The 17477-nt window shown below is 54.6% G+C and overlaps 2 protein-coding genes across 3 annotated transcripts in view; both read right to left on the minus strand.

Annotated features, from left to right (window-relative positions):
* Positions 1-5127: 5127 nt before the first annotated feature.
* Positions 5128-8348, minus strand: NRN1L (neuritin 1 like). Its single transcript, XM_040615850.1, has 3 exons — positions 8218-8348; positions 6074-6233; positions 5128-5981 (listed from the first exon to the last, which is right to left on the minus strand). Exons 1-3 carry the CDS (start codon positions 8273-8275, stop codon positions 5717-5719), a joined length of 483 nt encoding a protein of 160 aa, XP_040471784.1. The 5' UTR covers positions 8276-8348; the 3' UTR covers positions 5128-5716.
* A 770-nt stretch (positions 8349-9118) lies between these two features.
* The window catches only part of EDC4 (enhancer of mRNA decapping 4), a 35451-nt gene continuing 27092 nt past the window's right edge, over positions 9119-17477 (minus strand). For both annotated transcript variants that reach the window (XM_040615211.1, XM_040615210.1), the window contains 7 exons: positions 16029-16184; positions 15162-15277; positions 14325-14490; positions 12937-13123; positions 11442-11661; positions 10573-10736; positions 9119-9485 (listed from right to left, as the gene is read on the minus strand). In XM_040615211.1, the coding sequence (XP_040471145.1) occupies positions 9293-9485; positions 10573-10736; positions 11442-11661; positions 12937-13123; positions 14325-14490; positions 15162-15277; positions 16029-16184 (1202 nt within the window). In that variant the 3' untranslated portion in view covers positions 9119-9292. The remainder of the gene's footprint in view (positions 9486-10572; positions 10737-11441; positions 11662-12936; positions 13124-14324; positions 14491-15161; positions 15278-16028; positions 16185-17477) is intronic.

Here is a 17477-nt window from a genome sequence, read left to right on the forward strand (position 1 = left end):
CAGCTTGATACCACCAGCAAATTAAAAAGCTTGTGCCTCTCCTCGTCAGCCCGGCTGCTATGGATGGGCATACAGCCGTGGGCTGCCTCTCCTCGGCCACAGCTGCTGGGACAGGGCTAACTGCTCTGCGAGGATGAGTTTCCCTCAGGGTTTTGCATCTTCCATTAGTTGCTTCCTCACAGCTTTGTTTCCTGCCTGGCTCATGAGAACACCAAATGAGGCAGTTACAGGTCCATCACCACTGTTAATTGTCAGTACAAAAATACCAAAGAGCCAACACGGATCGAACTCTTGAGGCAGAACCACAGACTTCTGAGAATTTCAATCAGAGCAGCTCTTTCTTGTATTATTTATACCATGGTAGTGCTCTGAGACCCACCAGAGCCAAGGGAAGGACCCGTAGCTCACTGTGGAAGGTTGGGGGCAAGTGTGTCACCTGGGACAGAGCTTGAGAGTGGGCAGGGACCTTGCAGAACTGTCCTCCCATCCACATGACCCACTGCCTGCTGGTTTGGGCACCTGTTTTGAGTTTGGGGTCAGTGTCAGTTGAACCCTGAAACCTGTTACTCGTTTCAGAGTCATCTCTCCAGTTACAGCAAGAAGTTTATGAGCCCGGTAAGTATCCTGCTGCTGGGGGCACCAGCTGTGGGCTGCGAAGCCCTAGGTGCTGGGCAGGCTCTGCAGCCCCTCGCCCCGCCAGGCACTGGGCTCCCACCTGCACTGCTCCAGCCAAGCCCTGCTGTTCTTTTCTCCCTCCTACAAGAAGGGACTGATACCAGGTGTTTGATGCACCCATACAGCAGTGTTGTTAGAGCACAGTCTAACAGCTTGTTTTGTAGCCAGACGGGTTGCCTTCTCGTTGTTTCTTGATTGACTTCCACCTGGTTCTGCCTCCTCCCTTCCAGGATGCTGCTCTCCTGAGAGAGGAGCCGCATCCTGCTCCTCCTTGCTTGCCCCTTCAGAAATCCCCGCCAACTCCTACCCCCCAAGACCCACAGCCTGCCTCTGGTGCTGTGGGAAGGATCCAGCCCATAGTGTCAGGGATCTCCACAAAGGAGCAGCAGCAGGCGTGGCCCCACAGCCTGGCTGCTCCCTCCTGGGAGCCACCATCCTTCTGGCAGGATGGATTCCCCTTAGGGTTTTGCATCTCCTGCCAGTGGCTTCCTCACAGCTTCTCCTGTGAAAGCTGCTAAAGGCAGGCTGGGACCCCTGGGGCAATGCTGCATATCTGGAGAGGTGGAGAATCCTCCCTCCTTGGAGATGCACAGCTCCCCCAGAAACAGCCCTGAGCAGCCTGCTCCAGCGCCAGGGCACACTGTGCTCGGAGTAGGAGCTCAGCCGATGGAGCTCCAGAGCTCCCTTTGCACCCAACAGCCGCCTGCAGTGCTGCCATCTGAATCCAGAGCCTCACTGGGGCACAACGAGCTGCAGTTGTCTGCGGAGAGATGGAAACGACCAGCACCACCCCCAGTATGTCCCGGCACCCCAAAGCTGCCTGGGACATGGCTGCATGTCCAGGGCACAGGGCAATTTGGGGAGCCCCGGGCTCTCTGCTGTGCCAGGACATAGCAAGCCAGAAGAGGAGGACGAGGTCCCTCATCTGCCATTGAATGGGCATGCGGTGAAGCAGGATACCTGAATGTCCTCTGAGCCGCATCCCAGCCCCATGCAGCTATAAGCCCATCCCTCAGCAGCCATGCTGGGCCAGAGGTTGTCCCGACAAGGCTAAGCAGAGGTCGGAGGAGGAGGATGTTCAATTAAAGCTGCTTAAAAAAGAAATCCAACTTTCCATATGCCTCTCTGGAGAAAAAAAGCCCCAAAGCTGGGTGCAGACGGGGTGCCAGGCCATGGGCTGAGCACGGCCCCAGTGGCAGAGGTGACTCCGGCTCAGCCGTTCCCGCTGCATCTGATCCATGGAGATTGAGGTTGTCTTTTGGCATTCCTTATGGAAAGTTGGACATTTGGCTCGGCAGAAATCCCCACACGAGCTCAGAGAGCTGCCAGCCCTGTGACACAGTGTCCTCCAGCCTACACAAGGCTCCCGACTCTCCCTCTCCCCACAGCGTGCTGGGGTGCCAGCGATGCTGGAGGCAGCTCTGCCCAGCAAGGCTAGTGCCTGGGCACGTTCCTCTGTGGGGACACCAGACTGGAATGGTGGCACTGGGGACTGTAGGAGAGCACAGAGCCATCCCACCACCGCTGATGGCCCCGGCACAGCTCCAGCCCATCCTGCCGGAGAAACCCAAGTACATCCTCACAGATGAGGAGTCATTCCCCAGCCAGCAGCTTCACCAGGAGGAATTTCCCTAGGCAAAGGAATGGAGGATTCAACAACCACTGCACGGTGGAGGCAGCAGGCTGCGTGACCGGGAGATTGGCCCTCGTGTCGCTGTGCCACGTGCACCATCTTGCTCACACAGCTGCCCAGAATAGTGTCACCATCTGCTTCCAGCTGCCTGGGGATGCAGAGGCCTCCCTGGCCTCTTCTGTGATTACAAAAAGTGAATTCAAACATCAACTCAACCTAACTTGGCCTTCCTTTATCCCCTTTTCTTTCTTTTATTTTTTTTTTTTTAATAATTCAGGTTTGTCTCTTAGAAAAGAGAGAGGGAGATAATGTCTGCAGAGCATTTAATCTTCTGCCCAAAGAATAGCAGAGAGCAAATTAGGATCTACTCCAATTAATTTGCCTTGATGGGCAAAATCTGGAGAGCAGCCATATCTGGGAATTAAGAACAAAAGCAGGGAGTGTAAAGTAGGTCACCGGAGTTTCATAACCAGCGTGATGGGTTTTCACAGCACGCTGGGTGCTCAACAGGCTCCCAGTGCTGGGGGCCACTGGTCCCTGTCCGCCCCGTCCAGCGGCTGCAGGTGTCAGCCTGGGCAGATTCTGGCCAGCGTGTGGGGAGCCAGCTGTTTGTTTTGGGGGCAGTGACAAGGACGTTGTCCCTTCCCACAGTAGAACATGGCTGCAGGACTGTCCCACACCCTTGCCACAAACCCTTGAGTGCAATGGGAGGGCAGACACCGGCTGCTTGTCCCGGTTTTGGAGCACCTGGAGAGCTCTCCTAGGGGTCAGTATGCCCGTCCTTGCCATCACACTGCCACTCTTGGCCTCGCAGGCACCTCCTTGAGGGACGATTAGGGTGAGACAGTGACAGTGGGTTTAGGGTGATGCTTTGCTATGGACCCTTGCACCGTGAGGGTCACCAAGCAGCAGTGACCCACCAGCCTGTCCTAGCCCAGCATCCCCAAATTCCAGCCCCAGCCCCCCAGAGACATCGGTGCCTGCAGGATGTGTGGTGACATATTTTAGTGTCACATATGGTGATAACTTCCAGCTGCAGGACATGTGCAGTGGCATAGCCAAGGGTGTGGGCCATGTGTGGTGACATGTGCTGGCATCAGGACACATGGTGACATAGCCAAGGGTGTGGGACACATGCGGTGACATCTTTCAGGGCATGGGATGTGTGTGGCGTGTCTCTCTGAGTGCAGGATCAAACACTCTGAGGACTTGATGGGTGCCTGCGGGTCTTGCCAGGCATGCACACACTCCCGGCCTGATCGGAGCAGTATGGTTTGGTGCACGCCAGTGTCACCATCGTGGTGATGGCCTGGCAGAGCACCGTCTCAGTGGCCCTCCAGCTTGCTGGCCACCTCCCACCACCCTGCTGCAGGACACCGGGGAGCAGCCAGCAGCAGGGAAGCAGAGATCCCATTGCTCCTGGCCCCACAGAGGTGCCATCGGAGCGACGGGCGCTGTGCGGTGCATGGCCGGCGCCCGGCCAGCGTTTATCCTCTTAGCCACCCTGCGGGGATCCGGCATTAATTCACCCTTAAACACAGGATTGTCAGGAACTGGAAAGGAAAGAATCAGCAGATTATCCCCCCGGCGCTGGCGTTAAACACGGGGAGCGGCAGCTGCTGGCCAAGGAGAGCAGGGACGGCGTTTTGCCCCATGTCCCGCAGGGCACCTGGCCCTGGGCTCGGTACCGTCCCTCAGCAAAGGCTGCTGGCAGCTTGTCCTCGCTCCTCCCCGTGGGATGCTTTGTGTCCCTCTAGTCCTGGTTTTGACACCCCCCCAAGCCAGCTCCAGGCTGGTTAATGACATAAATAATATGAAATAAATATGGGGTCCCCCTGCAAAGCTGAGGGAGCGGCAGCCATCGCTCAGCCCCCGGGGATGCACCACAACACAACAGTCCAGAGGCAGCATTTCCTGGCCCCGGAGGCTGGCAGGGGACCGGCACAGCCGGGGTGACATCCCAGAGGTTTGGGGATCACACATTTAAGTGACCGGACCTTGCAGGAAGAGGTTTTGCAATGAAACAAGCAATAATTTTCCCTGGCTCAACAAGAACAGCAACAATTTTCTTGCTCACCCACCAAAGGCTCTCGGTCACCAGCCAGCGCACAAAGGCTTCCCCTGGAGCAAAACCACAACTGTGCCGGGACCAGCCACGGCAGCGTTCCTGGGACGGCCTTGAAGTCACCCCGGAGATCAAAGAAACTGCAGCAACTCGCTACTCACGGAATGTAGCTGCTTTTCTCATTGCTCCTGCTCGCAGCTGAGCCTCGCGCCATCCATGGCATGGTGGCACTGGCACTGGCCGGAGGATTTTGGCAGTCAGGGTGCTGTTGCCTTTACAGAGCAGGACAGTTTCCCACGTGCCAGCCAGATCCACCCGCTGCTGGGAGCCAGCCATTGGTCTGTGCAATAGATGGGGTGGCCCATTAGCTGTTTTAATATCCCCTTAGGCGGTGGGTCAGGGGAGAGGCTGCTCCCCAGAGGGTGGGGAGGCCACCTTGCCCACATGCAGGGGTACTGGTTTGCCACCATGGGTTTTAGTGTGCTAGGAAAAAAAAATCTGAAGTTTTCGCATGACAGCAACAGAGATGGGAATAACAGCGTCTTCTGCTGATAGTCACAAGCTGAACCAAGTTAAGCTCCAGCATATCAGCTTGGTTTAACTTCACCAAGTCCCCCCTGGACCTGGATGAGCGCTTCAGTTCCCTGTTTTTTTCACCTATATCATCTCAGCTACAAAAACGCCTCTTTTCTCTGCAAACCCCCATCTCCTTCATGACCATTAGTAAGACTGAATACAGCAGGACCAAAATAAAAGGGATGGAAAATAGGATTTTTTTCAGAAAATTGTCTGATGCCACTGGAGTTGCCCATCAGACAAACTGTTGGCTGTCAAAAAGAAAAGAGAAATACATGCACCATGTTTTTCTAAGATGCCCTTTAAAATAAAGAAACCACTTGACTGACCTCTAAAGGGAATATCCTTCATGCCTAGCCCTGAAAGCTGCTGTCAGGGAGCAGCAGAGCCGTGGGAATCCCCGGTACAGCTCTCCCTGGGGCCCAGCACAGCCACAGGCAATGTGCCTGGGTGACAGAGCCACAGAGACCCATGGTGACCCCCCTGGGGGCTGGTCCAGGCAGCATCTCCTCTCCAATCCCCAGAGAAAATCTGGAGCTTGGGAAGGGTGTGAGGGGCATCCCATGGCAGAGAGACGGGAGAAATGTAAAAGCGTCTTTTTAATATAAATATAAATCCATCTGAAGGGCTGCTGCAGGAGAGGACTGTGCCCGGCGAGGGATGCCTGAGGGGCAGATGGGCTCGGCAGGGAACACAGGTGCCTGTGCCCGGCCAGCACTGGGGAACCGACCCGGAGCATCACCTGGGCACCCCGCGGGCAGGCAGGGCTAGAGCCGGGGCACCAGCAGCAGCAGGGCCAGCAGGTGGGGGCGCAGGGGGGTGGCTGAGCCCCGCAGCGTGGCGTGGTTGGTCTCAGCAGCTGGTGAGCCACGGGCACTGGCCAGGCCTCTCTGGGTGCTGCACAGCTCCTGCAGGTTCCCCTGGAACTGGATCTTGCGGGACTCCTGGCGCAGCGACTCCCAGATGGCGGCTGCTTCCTCAGGGCAGCTTGACAGCACCTCGCTGGCACAGGTGTGGAAGTCGTCCCAGGACCTGGGGAGATGGGCAGGAGTGGCTGGGACCGCTGGTGGCAGGTCACCAGCCATCCCAGCAGCTCCCATCGGAACAGGGATGGGGACTCTCACTTGCAAATGGTGTCCAGCTCCTGTGCCTCCTCCCCGCCCTCCTCCTGCTGCTGCCGAACACTCTGGGCCATGCTGTCCCCCAGGCTGATGAGGCAGCCAGCAAAGCCCTTGTAGATGGTGTCGCACTTCCCCGCCATGTTGATGGGCTCCTGGCTGGTGGCTGCAGGGGAGAGACAGAGCTGAGCCCTCATGGACTCCCCCATGGCCATCACCTGCCCGGCTCAGGGGTGCACCACTGTCACCGGGCTCCAAAATCTGGTGAGGGGCTGGCACCCCCTTCCGCATCCCACCAGACTCCTGGCATCCTTCTCCCCAGGCGCTTGGGGTGAACCTTTGCTCCTGGCCCAGGAGCCCGACGTGGCACGATGCAATGACCCCACAGCGATGCTGCCACCAGCTGCAGGGGAGCGCGGCACGCTGGCCGCTCCGCCGCGGCCTCCCGGGCTCTCCCCAGAGCCATCTGTCCCGGCTTTTATCCCCTAACAGCAAAGATTAATTTGTGACTACAACAGAAAAAAAAAAAAAAAAACAAAACCCAAAAGCAAAGGCTTGTCAAGCTGGAGTCCCTGCTCCTTCTGCAGTGGGGGAGAACGGGGAGGGGGAAAAGGGGAAAAAGGGGCAGGGGGAAGGGGGAAACATGGAAAGGGGAAAAATGGAAAGGGGGAAAAAGGAAAGCACGAAAGGAAGAGGCACAAGCGCAACTCTGGCTGTTTCACTCTGTGAAGCCCCAGTTCCCTGCTCTGCTCCGCAAGGATTCACCACGGGAACTGGCCACACCCCCGTGCTGGCCACAGGACAGTTGGCGACGGGATGTGCTGGGGATGACTGCGAGTGCATCCATGGCCGGGGGACGCCCAGAAAGAGCTGGTGTGTGGCTGGGTGACAGGGAAACACCGCGCAGTCCTCGGCTCTGCCCCTAGGGTCCCGCAGGGCTGGTGGGTTTCCTGTGCCAAGCAAGTCACAGGGGTTGGGAGACTTTTGGAAGCGCGGGGGTGTGCACCTGGGAGGTCTCTAAGCTGAGGATGCTTAAAAGGCGCGAGGCGAGGACAGTCCCGGAGGGATCCCTGTGGGAAGGTGACCCCAGAAGCAGGCGAAAGTTGCCCGGTGGCTGCTGAGGCAGCCAGGATGTCTCCAGGGAGCCGTGTGCCGTGCCGCTGGCATCCCACGCCGGTGCCCCTGGAACCAGGCCCCGAGCAAAAGGGCCGTGACCGAGACTAACAGCGGGGCGAGCCCGAACCCCAGCCCGTCATGGAGCTCAGCGGGTGCTCACGACGAGACACCCCCCCTCCCCGAGCATATCGCCAAGGAAGGTCTCGGGGTGACACCAACCATGTGGGTCACAAATGCCGCAGGTAGCACCGAAGGGGGATCCATTGCTCCTCTTCTGACCCAGTTGGGCTACAAGCGCATCTTCCCCAGCGCAGGGACACACCGGCCGCGGCCGGCAGGTGCCTTCCCTCGGGGCTGGTCCCTGACACAGGCTGCGGTTCGGCCCCCCGGGCTCCCCTAACGCCCGGCACGACCCTCCCCTCCGCCCCGGTCCCTCGGCACAAGGCAGCCGGGAAGGAGAAGCCAGGAGGGCAAATCGCCTCCGCTACCCCGCGGCCAAACTGCCCCGGCTCGGCCGGGGAGGGAGCCCAGGGAGAGGCACAAAGGGAGCCCCCAGTGCGCTGCAGCCCCCCCGCTGCCCCCGCAGCCGAGCCAGTGCCGACGCAGCCGCCCCGCGCCTGGGGACGGCTCTGAGCCATCACCCGCTCTCCGAGCCTGGAAACCGCCCCGGCCGGGCTGTTCTCGTCCCCCGCTCAGCGCCGGCCCCGGGGCACCCCCGGGCCCCCACCCCTCCTCCGGCAGGGATGCCGCGGGGTACCCGCGCCGTGCCTGGAGCCCCCCGTGTCCCTCCTCGGCTCTGGGAGCACCGGGGCAGCGTGGAAGGGACACGCCGGTGCCAGGGCTGCTGGGTGCTCCCCGTGCCCCGGGCGAGGGCAGCTGGCAGCAGCCTGGGGGCAGCAGCCAGGGCCGGCTCGGGGCGCTGCCCCGGTCCTGACAGCCCAGCCCCGGATCGCGGAGCCCCGGGGCGAGTGGGCTGAGGCGGCGCGGGTGCTCCGCAGCCGGGAGTCCCGCTCCCACCCGCCCCCGGCACTCACCGAGGTGCAGCAACAACGGGCACACGACCCCCAGCAGCCGCCACCAGCCGCGGTCCATGGTGCGGACTCCGCCGCCACCGCCGCCGTGTGTTCCCTGCTCCGCCGCCGCCGGCAGCCCCGGCCCCGCCGCACCGCCCCCAGCCCGCCCCCAGCCCGCCCCCCCCCCCCCCCCCCCCCCAGCGGGCAGGGGGCTGCGCCGCGGGGAGCTGAACGGGCGTCTCCTGTCTGCGCCCTCCGAGAGACGGAGCCCGTGCCTCACCCGGTCCCACCTCCTCCTGACCCCCAGGTCGCACAACAGAAGCAGGGCCCCAGGAGAGGTGATGCTTTTTTTTTTTTTTTTTTCTCAAAAAGTTGTTTATTGAACTGTTTTTAATGTTATTTCAAAAAAACCCAAAATTTCAAAATTTAGACAAAAAGAAAAACCTTGTTGTAAAATCAAAACCAACGCCTGAACCATGGACATGCTCCAACACACAACAGAACTGATGGTCACAAGGGGCTGCTGCCCGGCTGGCCTGACCCCCAGCACCACCCCAGCGGCTCCGGGGGGGCACATACAGCCCCCCCTTGCCCACACCTGCTTGGGGAGCCACCATATGGCAACCACGCAGAGCCCGGGGTGTGACCCCCCTCCTGCCCCGCAGCCCACCACCCAGGAGGGAGGCACAGCTCGAGTCCCCGACCAAGGACAAGGTGCTGGTTTGTGGCCAGCACGGCAGCCCCCCCGGCTCAGCACTCGGCCCCCACTGCCCTTGGCAGATGCCAAACTAGAGGGCTCAGACATCCACCAGCTTCTACCGAATGCGACTTGGACCGCCAGCCAGGCCTCGGGGACGGATGGGCAGGTGAAGAAGAGACTTAACTCTGTCAAAAAGAGGCTATTTAGGAAAAATAAGCCAAGTGAGCGTTCAGTGACTATTTGGGACTATACACAGATGGCGCTTGCCTTAGAGACATCACACACACGTTGATAGATTTCCTGGCAAGAGCTCTTAACACAAGCCATACGTGGTTAGTAACTACTGGAGCTGCTGGTGGGCTTCCAGGGAGCAGCCCACAAGGTAGCCAGGAACTCCTAGGTCATGCCAGGGGTGACCAGGCCCTGAAGCATGATCATGAGACGACGGGCAGGCTTGCTCAGCGTGTTGTGGGGTTCCACCTGGAGGAACTGGAAGAGCTTCTGCCGCACCTGGTTCATGACCGACCCCATGTGGTCTCGGGTGATGGGGTCACTGTGGTCCAGGTGCATCACTGCTTCCTCCAAGTAACTGAAGGAGGAGAGATCAGGGTTAGAACCAAGCCCAACACACAATCCCATTCCGATTCAGTTCATTTCAGCAAGGAAGATGCGCAGTTCTGCTCCACCATCCACCCAAACTCAATGCAGTATGTTTAGCCATCAGAAAATAAATGCTACTGACTCACAGCAGAGTTCACTTATCTCTTCTTCAACACGTAAGGGCAGCCTATAGCTTTCAGCCTGCAGGATGTGCAGCACAAGCTGGCTGCCTAAACCAGGCACAATGGCAAGCCAGAACACCCTGCAGTGCTGGAGGTGGCACTTGGCCACAGGCCATGCCTGGTCACAGCACTAGATATTTTCTTTGATGTCTTTTTAGCAGAATTAATCACTTATTGGAAGTAAAAATCCTCAGCAGTGAGGCTAATTTCACATAGGGATGTATTTAAGGCCTTCTTCCAATGTCTCACCCAGAAAGGGGTGTGGGAAGAGCAAGAATTTTACCAACAAGCCATTCTGAAGTTCAGAGGAGCCATAAACTTTGAAACCACAACCCAAGTAAAGCAATGTGGTCACTGCAATTAGGTTAGGTTTTCACTAACAGACCAGTTCGAACTTCACAGCAGCAAATTTAACTCTAATTAGCAGCTCGTCTGTAAAACTCCTTTTCTGGTTTTCTAGCTTGCTTTATCCCTATTGTTAACTTGCATTAAAAAACTCCAAGTCACTTTTCCATAGAGGCCAAGGTGCCTGCGGGTTTTGACTGTAACAAGTTAAGTTTTTTAGGGCAGAGAACAGGGTTTTGACGCGCTCACTAAAAATGTTTGTGGCAAGTATCAGCACAGTCACTATTCTGTCACACAAACTTTGCTTGGAACATCTAACAGACGTGACTTCCAGTAGCTCCTGGTGCCACGTCCCACCGAACCTGGGGCAGTCACAACCAGAAACTGCTGACGCAAGGTCCAGTGATGGGTTAAGAACTGAGGACAGGGAGAAGTCACTCTGGATATTAAACTGCCCAGGAAACGTGGCACTATCCCTCCTTTTGCCTCCACAGGGGAATTGTTCCTTGGTCTGCATAGGTTCAGACCCAGCACTCTGATCATACTCACTTCAACTTCAGTTCCGTACGAGTACCCAAATCTGAGGAGAGCTGCTGAATGAGAGAGAGCAGCACAGGCTGGGACAGTGGGCATGGATGCTGGCCAAATACTTGCTGAGTATCCACAGTCTCACAGACGTACAAAACCAAGTTGAGGTCAGCCGCTGTTAGAGCCTGCAAGGAAGATACAGCTAGAAATGCAGAGGAAACAACAGGCAGGTGAGGGAGACAGGACAGAGCAGAGACAGCCCTCTGTCTTGGGACAGCTTCATGGCTTGCCAGCCTCCTCTGGGAGCAGAATTCTCTGCAAACCCTCTCCCAGTCTACACTCTGAGGACACCTGCGTCTGTTCTAAGCTGAACGGACCACAACCAGGCAGCAGGGAGCAGGTTACAGTTGGCAGCACAGAGCAGGGCCACATCTACATCCCGTGCCAGCCCACTGGCATGGCATTGCCACCATTCCCAGAGGAGTCAGTCTGCAGCAGCTCAAATGGATCTGCCTACATATTCAAAGGCAAAGGCAAGGTCAGGCCCCAGCTGGTAGATCTGCCCAGAGAGGCTTATGAAGCTGTTGCTCTTCAGGCGTGCCCCACGTGCCACTGCTGATCGCAAAACACTCTGGCTTACTGGAGCACTGACACTGTCCTGACAGGGCATGGGCAGGGAAGAAGGAACTGCACCACCACCGAAACATGGAACTTCCATGGCTTGACCTGCATGAGTGCAACAGCACCCCTCAAACAGTCCGCTGCCACAGGTCTTTTCAGTCAGCTCCTGTAGAAGTTGTTGTAGGTTTACATCTCCACCTCAAGAAGCCCCCCTCCCGCCACTCCATCCCCCAACAGGCAGCAATGCCCACTGCTGGAAACTTAGGTACCTGCTGGAAAGCTTGGTTGAGGTGTCCCTGCTGGAGCAGCTGAAGGATGTGAGTCTGCTGAGACTGGAAATCCAAGTGAGCAGAGGGGATCGGAGTCCCGGCTGCTGAGCGCATTGCCTGGACGATGCTTGAGGTGACAGCTGCCTGCTGCTCCTTCATAGCCAGGCTCACTTCTCCTTTAATGACTCTCTGCACCTGGGCCAAAATAGACTCCTGCATGCTAAAAACAAAAAAAAAGCCCAAGGCAACTCTGAAAATGAAGAGCTGAGGGACAACATTGCACAAAGCTTGTACCAGCAAGAAAACACAGGCTTGCTTGCTTATTGTAGTGTGGCTCCCAAAGGGTTAACACAAATGGTTCTGAGGCACTGGAAACATGCGGCACAAGGCAGCTCTGTGGCCAACACCACAATGTCCCAGGGTGCATGCAGAAGATGCTAGGATTCTGTGCGGGAAAGTGGTGTTTCAGGGAACCAAGTCTCTCATTATATAGCATTTTAAATCTTTAATGTCTCTGTCTTACAAGCAAGGCTAAAGCTGTAGGTTTATCCCCAGACAAGCCCAGCTTCCTACATCCGATCTGTTGACTGCAGAATCCTAGCCTGCAGATGACACCTTCAGAATGAGAACACATTTTAACCGAGCCTGTGACTTTTCCACAGAAGACCAGTTCACAGTGCAGGCTCTGCTGCTGCATGTTACACCTCTCCCACCAAGGCCCAGATCCTCCCCTCTTACACAGGGTGCCAAGCATCAAACCTGCTCTTCTGCAGGTAGAATATCAGGACTTCCCTGGGAACAAGCACAGCCCATGCAGCAAGACCAGAATTTACTCTGGTAGCCTTCCCTGGCAAGTCTGATCTGCATGGAAGACCCCAATGCGCTCTGACATCTGTTCTAGTGGCTTAAAATAGACAGGGGCATTCTGCCCCCAGGTGACCACCAGCCAATCTTAGTGCCTGGCAACCTGCCACCAGCCTCACAGCGTGTGTGTGCTGAAGGCACCACTGGGATCGCATCTTGAAACTGGGATGGCCAAGCACGACTTGCTGCAAGAGCAGTTGGGAGGACAGAGTAACCTGCAAAAACTGTTGGTACGCCTAAGGACACACAGAGTCAAGAAGAAAAGCCTTCAAAAGGCCTGTTCCAAAATGATCTTCAGGAAGCGTTCAGACCCGAGTGTGCTTATGGGCTGCCTTAGGTCCTTCTGTCCTCCAGCATGCACGTGGGACCCTAAAAGAAGCAGGTCCTGAGCTCCCAGATGCAGCAGCGATACAGCTGGTTGTTAGAAACCTTCCGCAGTCTCCGTGTGGTGCCCTACACGGCACTGGGCACACCCACTCACGTGCTCGGTGACACTGCATGGAGCCAACAAGCAGCCCCGCCGTACTCATGGAAACAAGCCATTTGCCACAACTAAGCAGGGTGAGGTTTGTGTTAACAAACACATATATACCTCTGACAACTCTTTCCACAAGCCCAGCTGTCAACTTACTTGCCCACGATAATATGCAGCTGATGCTGCACCTCAGCATGGACGCTTGCTGCAACAGTGGAAGCCAACTGCTCCGTGGTGCTCTGGAAGGTGGTGATGAGCTGTCGGAGTTGGTTCAGCAGCGGGTCCCGGGCCTCCTGCTCTCGTACCTTCCTGTTCTTCAAGTGAGTCTCAAGCTGCTGGATATCTGCAACAAGCAGAGAGGAAGACATTTGTGCCGCCGGTACTTGCAGAAATCCAGCTGCCAGGCTGTACACATTCTCCAGCAGAAACAATTACTGACCCAGCGTACGAGTGCAGGAGAGCCTGGTGAACACACAAGCCTTGTTTTGGGCTGCATTACACTAACCTAGAAACCATGCTTCCAGCTTCCTCATTATGCAGGATTACCTGACCCAGCAACAAAGCCACGAGTCCTCTTATGACAGACCTTTAGAGGCATTCTTTGTTCAAGCCAAGATAAAAGGGGGAGTGAGGTTATTTTATTTCATACACAGTGTGAACTGTGATCCGCGTTAGTGATGGAGTTCAATGCCAATGAAGAAAAAGGAGGAATACTTCTGATGCAAAAAATACCCCAAACCCTTGAACAAGGCGTCTGCAGAGATCAAAAAGCTGCATTTTAAAATATTTTATGAATTGGTCTGATCGAAAGGGAGAAGAATGTGAGCTATATGTACTTGTGGAAGACTTATGAGGAAGAGGAAGGGTGCAAAATAAACAACAGCTGGAAACACTGCAGATCTATGGACAACAGAACTCACTGTGCTAGCACTAGCCAACTTCAGACCCCCTGGGAAACCAGCTCTGCAGAGTAACACCTGCCTGGCCTCCCAGAAGGCCAAGGAACTGGATCCCAAGCCTGAGAACAGGAAAGATCTTCTCCAGTGCATCGGTGTACAATTTTCTTTATTTTTCTTCTTTCCAGCCTGACCAGGCCTATGCCATTCAGCCACAATTTAACCTCCGATCACCCCCATACCCTTCTCTAAACCTTCCCCAACTCATCACTCCTCCGAGCTGAGGGCCTAGCTGTAGAAGTGCTACCCTCTCCATCAGTCATCTTCCTGATGTAGGGATGGGGTAATGCTACAGCTGGGCTTCACTACTCAACAAATGAAGTCACAGATTCACAGCATGAGGCCAAATGTTTTGCTGCATGGACAATGAAGACCAGAGATGAAGCCCTGTTCTTGCAGCACCACCCACAAAAATATCCTCACTTCTGCTTCCGTTGCCCAAGTGTGAAATGGAGCACGCAGACAGGCTAAGAGATTAAAGAGTTACTGGTGAAATTCTGAAAGGCAAAGACATAAGGCCAACTTGTTGTCAGCCACTAATGCAAATAAGCTGTGCAGAGAAAACTCAAGAGAAGAAAACCTACTCACATTCCTGTGTGCCCTGCTTAAAGGTGTCATTGATTTGCTGGAACATGGACTGGCAGCTCTTCTCGAAGGCTGGCAACACAACGCTCTGAAACGCTTCCTTGTAAGCTGACTGGATCGGCCCCTGCAGGGTATCGGCTGTTGCCCTCACCACGGTATCTGTAAGGTTCTTACAAGCGCACACAGAAGAGATTCCAGGAAATTAACAACAGCCTGCTGCAGACTAAAGATGTGAACAAACACTGTTGGTCCCTGCAACACACCCACAGCAGATAAGGACAACCCGGTGTCACAAGTGTGTATTCCCTCAGCTCTTTCCACTGACTGGGCTGCACCATGACCACAGCAGGCAGAACATCTGCTTGCTGAGCGGCTGCCCGAGAGCATCACCATTTCCCGAAGGCGGCACAGTAGGCATGGCTCCTTTCCCCTTCCCCTGCTTCCCTCCTGCAATCCACCATTCCCTGCAAAAGTACGAAACCAGCTTCTGCTCCCTTAAATAAAGTACGAATGCAGAATGGAGCAGGGAGCAGAACAGCCAGTCAAACTTTCACAACCTGGCTGAAGGAGTTGGCCCTAAAAGCCCTGGCTGTAGTGAGAAACTCTTCTCTAGTAGAAAATTAACAACTTGGTAAGTGAAAGAAAGGGCTAATGAAGCAAAGTGGGCAGGGGAGTATCCAACAAGTTTGTTCTCCTGATGAGACCAGGAAAAACCTTTGACCACTGGCTCTAACCTTACCAGGAGATACAGGTGAGGGGAAGAGGTGTAAGGAATTGCTACCCAGATGACAGATGACAACCCAATGTCCCCAGGAAAAGTTACAGTCTGGTTCTCCTTACCTTTGATTTCACTAGCTTGGTGATACTTTCTTTCAGGGTCCCCTCAACAGTCGTGAGCTTGGCAGCAATAGTGTTACTTAGCTGGCCAGCAACAGGGTCCATGCTCTTGGAAATGCCTAGGCACAACATGGACATGTCAAAAGCTGTACCTTTAAGCCTAGAGTCCCACTTCAACACCCCAAAAGAAGAAGAAGAAAAAAAAAAAGTCAAACTCTTCTTGAATATGACACAGCAAGGGGCAATGGTCACAAGCTCTGCCTTGGGAAGCCAAGGTTGGACATCAGGAAAAACTTTTTGCTGGGAAAGTGGTACAGCTGTGGAAGTCACTGGAGAGGCTATGGCATCTCCAGCCTTGAAGGTTTTCAAGACTTGCCCCAACAAAGTCACAGCTGACCTGATCTATAATAGTGAGCAGCCCTGCTTCAAGCAGAAGGGTGGACATGAATGGCTGCAGAAGGCTTTCCCACCAGCATTTCTTTGAATGTTTCCTTCCACGGGCTGTTGCCAGTATGTCAAGGAAGGGCAAAGACAAGTTTAAGTTTGCTCCAGATGAATCTCAGCATTTCCAAACTCATTAGCCTCTTCTGCTTTTCTGCACTGAACAGAAGCCAGCAACTTTACAGGTTATACTGGAAGGTCAGACCCATGATCTCTGGAAGGGCATCCCCCGTGGGAGCCTCATACTCTGTCCAAACCAGAACTCCTCAGATTACAGTGGGGCCCACAAAAATTTAAAGTGCAGTAACTAGACTTCACGTAACCTAACTCCTACTTTATATAGTGCCAACACTTTTACACAGCATGCTTACAATCCTGACGGGGCTAGCTGTAGGGAACCACCTTCAAAACCTAGGCAGCAACACTCACACTGGGGTACGGTCTTCTTCATCTCCTCGCGAATGGTCCTCTCCAGGCGGTTGCACACAGCAGTGGAAAGGGACTGAGAGAGCTGCTGAGACAGATGCTCCTGGAGCTGCCCATTGCGCTGCTGTCCTTCTGTCAGTGCTCGGTCTAGTCTTCTCTCTAATGAGAAGGCACGTTAAGGAGCACAAACAACAGATTTCCTCTCTATTCTCAACACTCCTGTCCACAAAGATGGATGCTACCCTTGCCTCCAACAGCTGAGTTAAGAGCAAGTTTGCAGCTCTGGTGAAAGAGAGGTCTAATGACATTGCTGATGCATTCCTGTAAACAACAGCATGCTCCTAAACAAGTGATCAGGGTGAGAGAAGAGCTCTGGAAGTTGGGGCAGAAAAGCCAAACAGCTAAAAAACAGCAGTAGTGTTCCCTATGTATTGTGGGTTAACTGCCTCCATAGGCAGCTCAGCCCCACGCAGCCAGTCACTCACTCTGCAGCAGGATGGGGGAAGAGAACAGGAAAGGTAAAAGTGAGAAAGCTCACAGGTTGAGATAAAGACAGTTTAACAGGTAAAGCAAAAGCTGCAAGCCAAGGAAAATAAGGAATTCATTTACTACTTCCCATCAATGGGCAGGTGTTCAGTCTTCCCCAGGAAAGCAGGGCTCCATCACATGTAACGGTGATTCAGGAAGACAAACGCCATTGCTCCAAACATCCCCTCTTCCTCCTCCTTTCTCCCAGCTTTTACTGCTGAGCACAATGTTATATGGTTCAGGACACCCCTTTGGTCAGTCAGGGTCAGCTGTCCCAGCTGTGCCTTCTCCCTACTTCTTGCTCACCCCCAGCCTGCTCGCTGGTGAAGCAATGTGAGAAACAGACAAGGCCTGGACAGGGTTTAGCAACAGCAAAAAACATCAGGGAGTTATCAAACTTGTTTTGGTCACAAATCCAAAATGTACCACCCTATGAGCTGCCATGAAGAAAATTAACCTCTTCCTAGCCCAAATCAGGACGCTACAGAAACCAGGAAGCTCAATATCCATAAAAAGCAAATTGGTAAAAAAAGCTTCTACAGGATGGAATTGGTGAACATAGCGATATAGTGCATGGGAGCAAACCCAGGCTTAATAAAAGCTAGTCATACCTCATGAAGCAACCAGGCTCCTTGAAGGAGCTGACACACAAACACTGAGATGCACGTGCATCTTAAAAACAAGACCAAAAAACCCCAGCAAAACAAACAGTGAAAGGACAATTCAGCTGCTGACAAAATTCAGCACAGATACGAAACTGCAGATAGGGAAAGTTATTCTAATATTACAATATAGCTCTAGACTCCAAACTTCAGAAGAAAGCTACCGGAATTGCCTATGAACACATCAGCCTGATGGTTGAAAAGGAAATAATAGAGAAAACAGAAATCATTGTCATGTCACAGAAGCTGAGTGCTTTCAGAC

Source organism: Falco naumanni, chromosome 15 (assembly GCF_017639655.2).
Source record: "Falco naumanni isolate bFalNau1 chromosome 15, bFalNau1.pat, whole genome shotgun sequence".
NCBI classification, from domain to species: Eukaryota; Metazoa; Chordata; class Aves; order Falconiformes; family Falconidae; genus Falco; species Falco naumanni.

What these genes read in the sequence shown, in the direction of transcription:
- NRN1L (XM_040615850.1), bottom strand. Translation starts at nt 8,275, where the DNA reads ATGGACCGCGGCTGGTGGCGGCTGCTGGGGGTCGTGTGCCCGTTGTTG. An exon ending in CCCGTTGTTGCTGCACCTCG is followed by an intron (nt 6,234 to 8,217) that starts GTGAGTGCCGGG and finishes TCTCCCCTGCAG; the next exon opens with CCACCAGCCAGGAGCCCATC. An exon ending in GAGCTGGACACCATTTGCAA is followed by an intron (nt 5,982 to 6,073) that starts GTGAGAGTCCCC and finishes CCATCTCCCCAG; the next exon opens with GTCCTGGGACGACTTCCACA.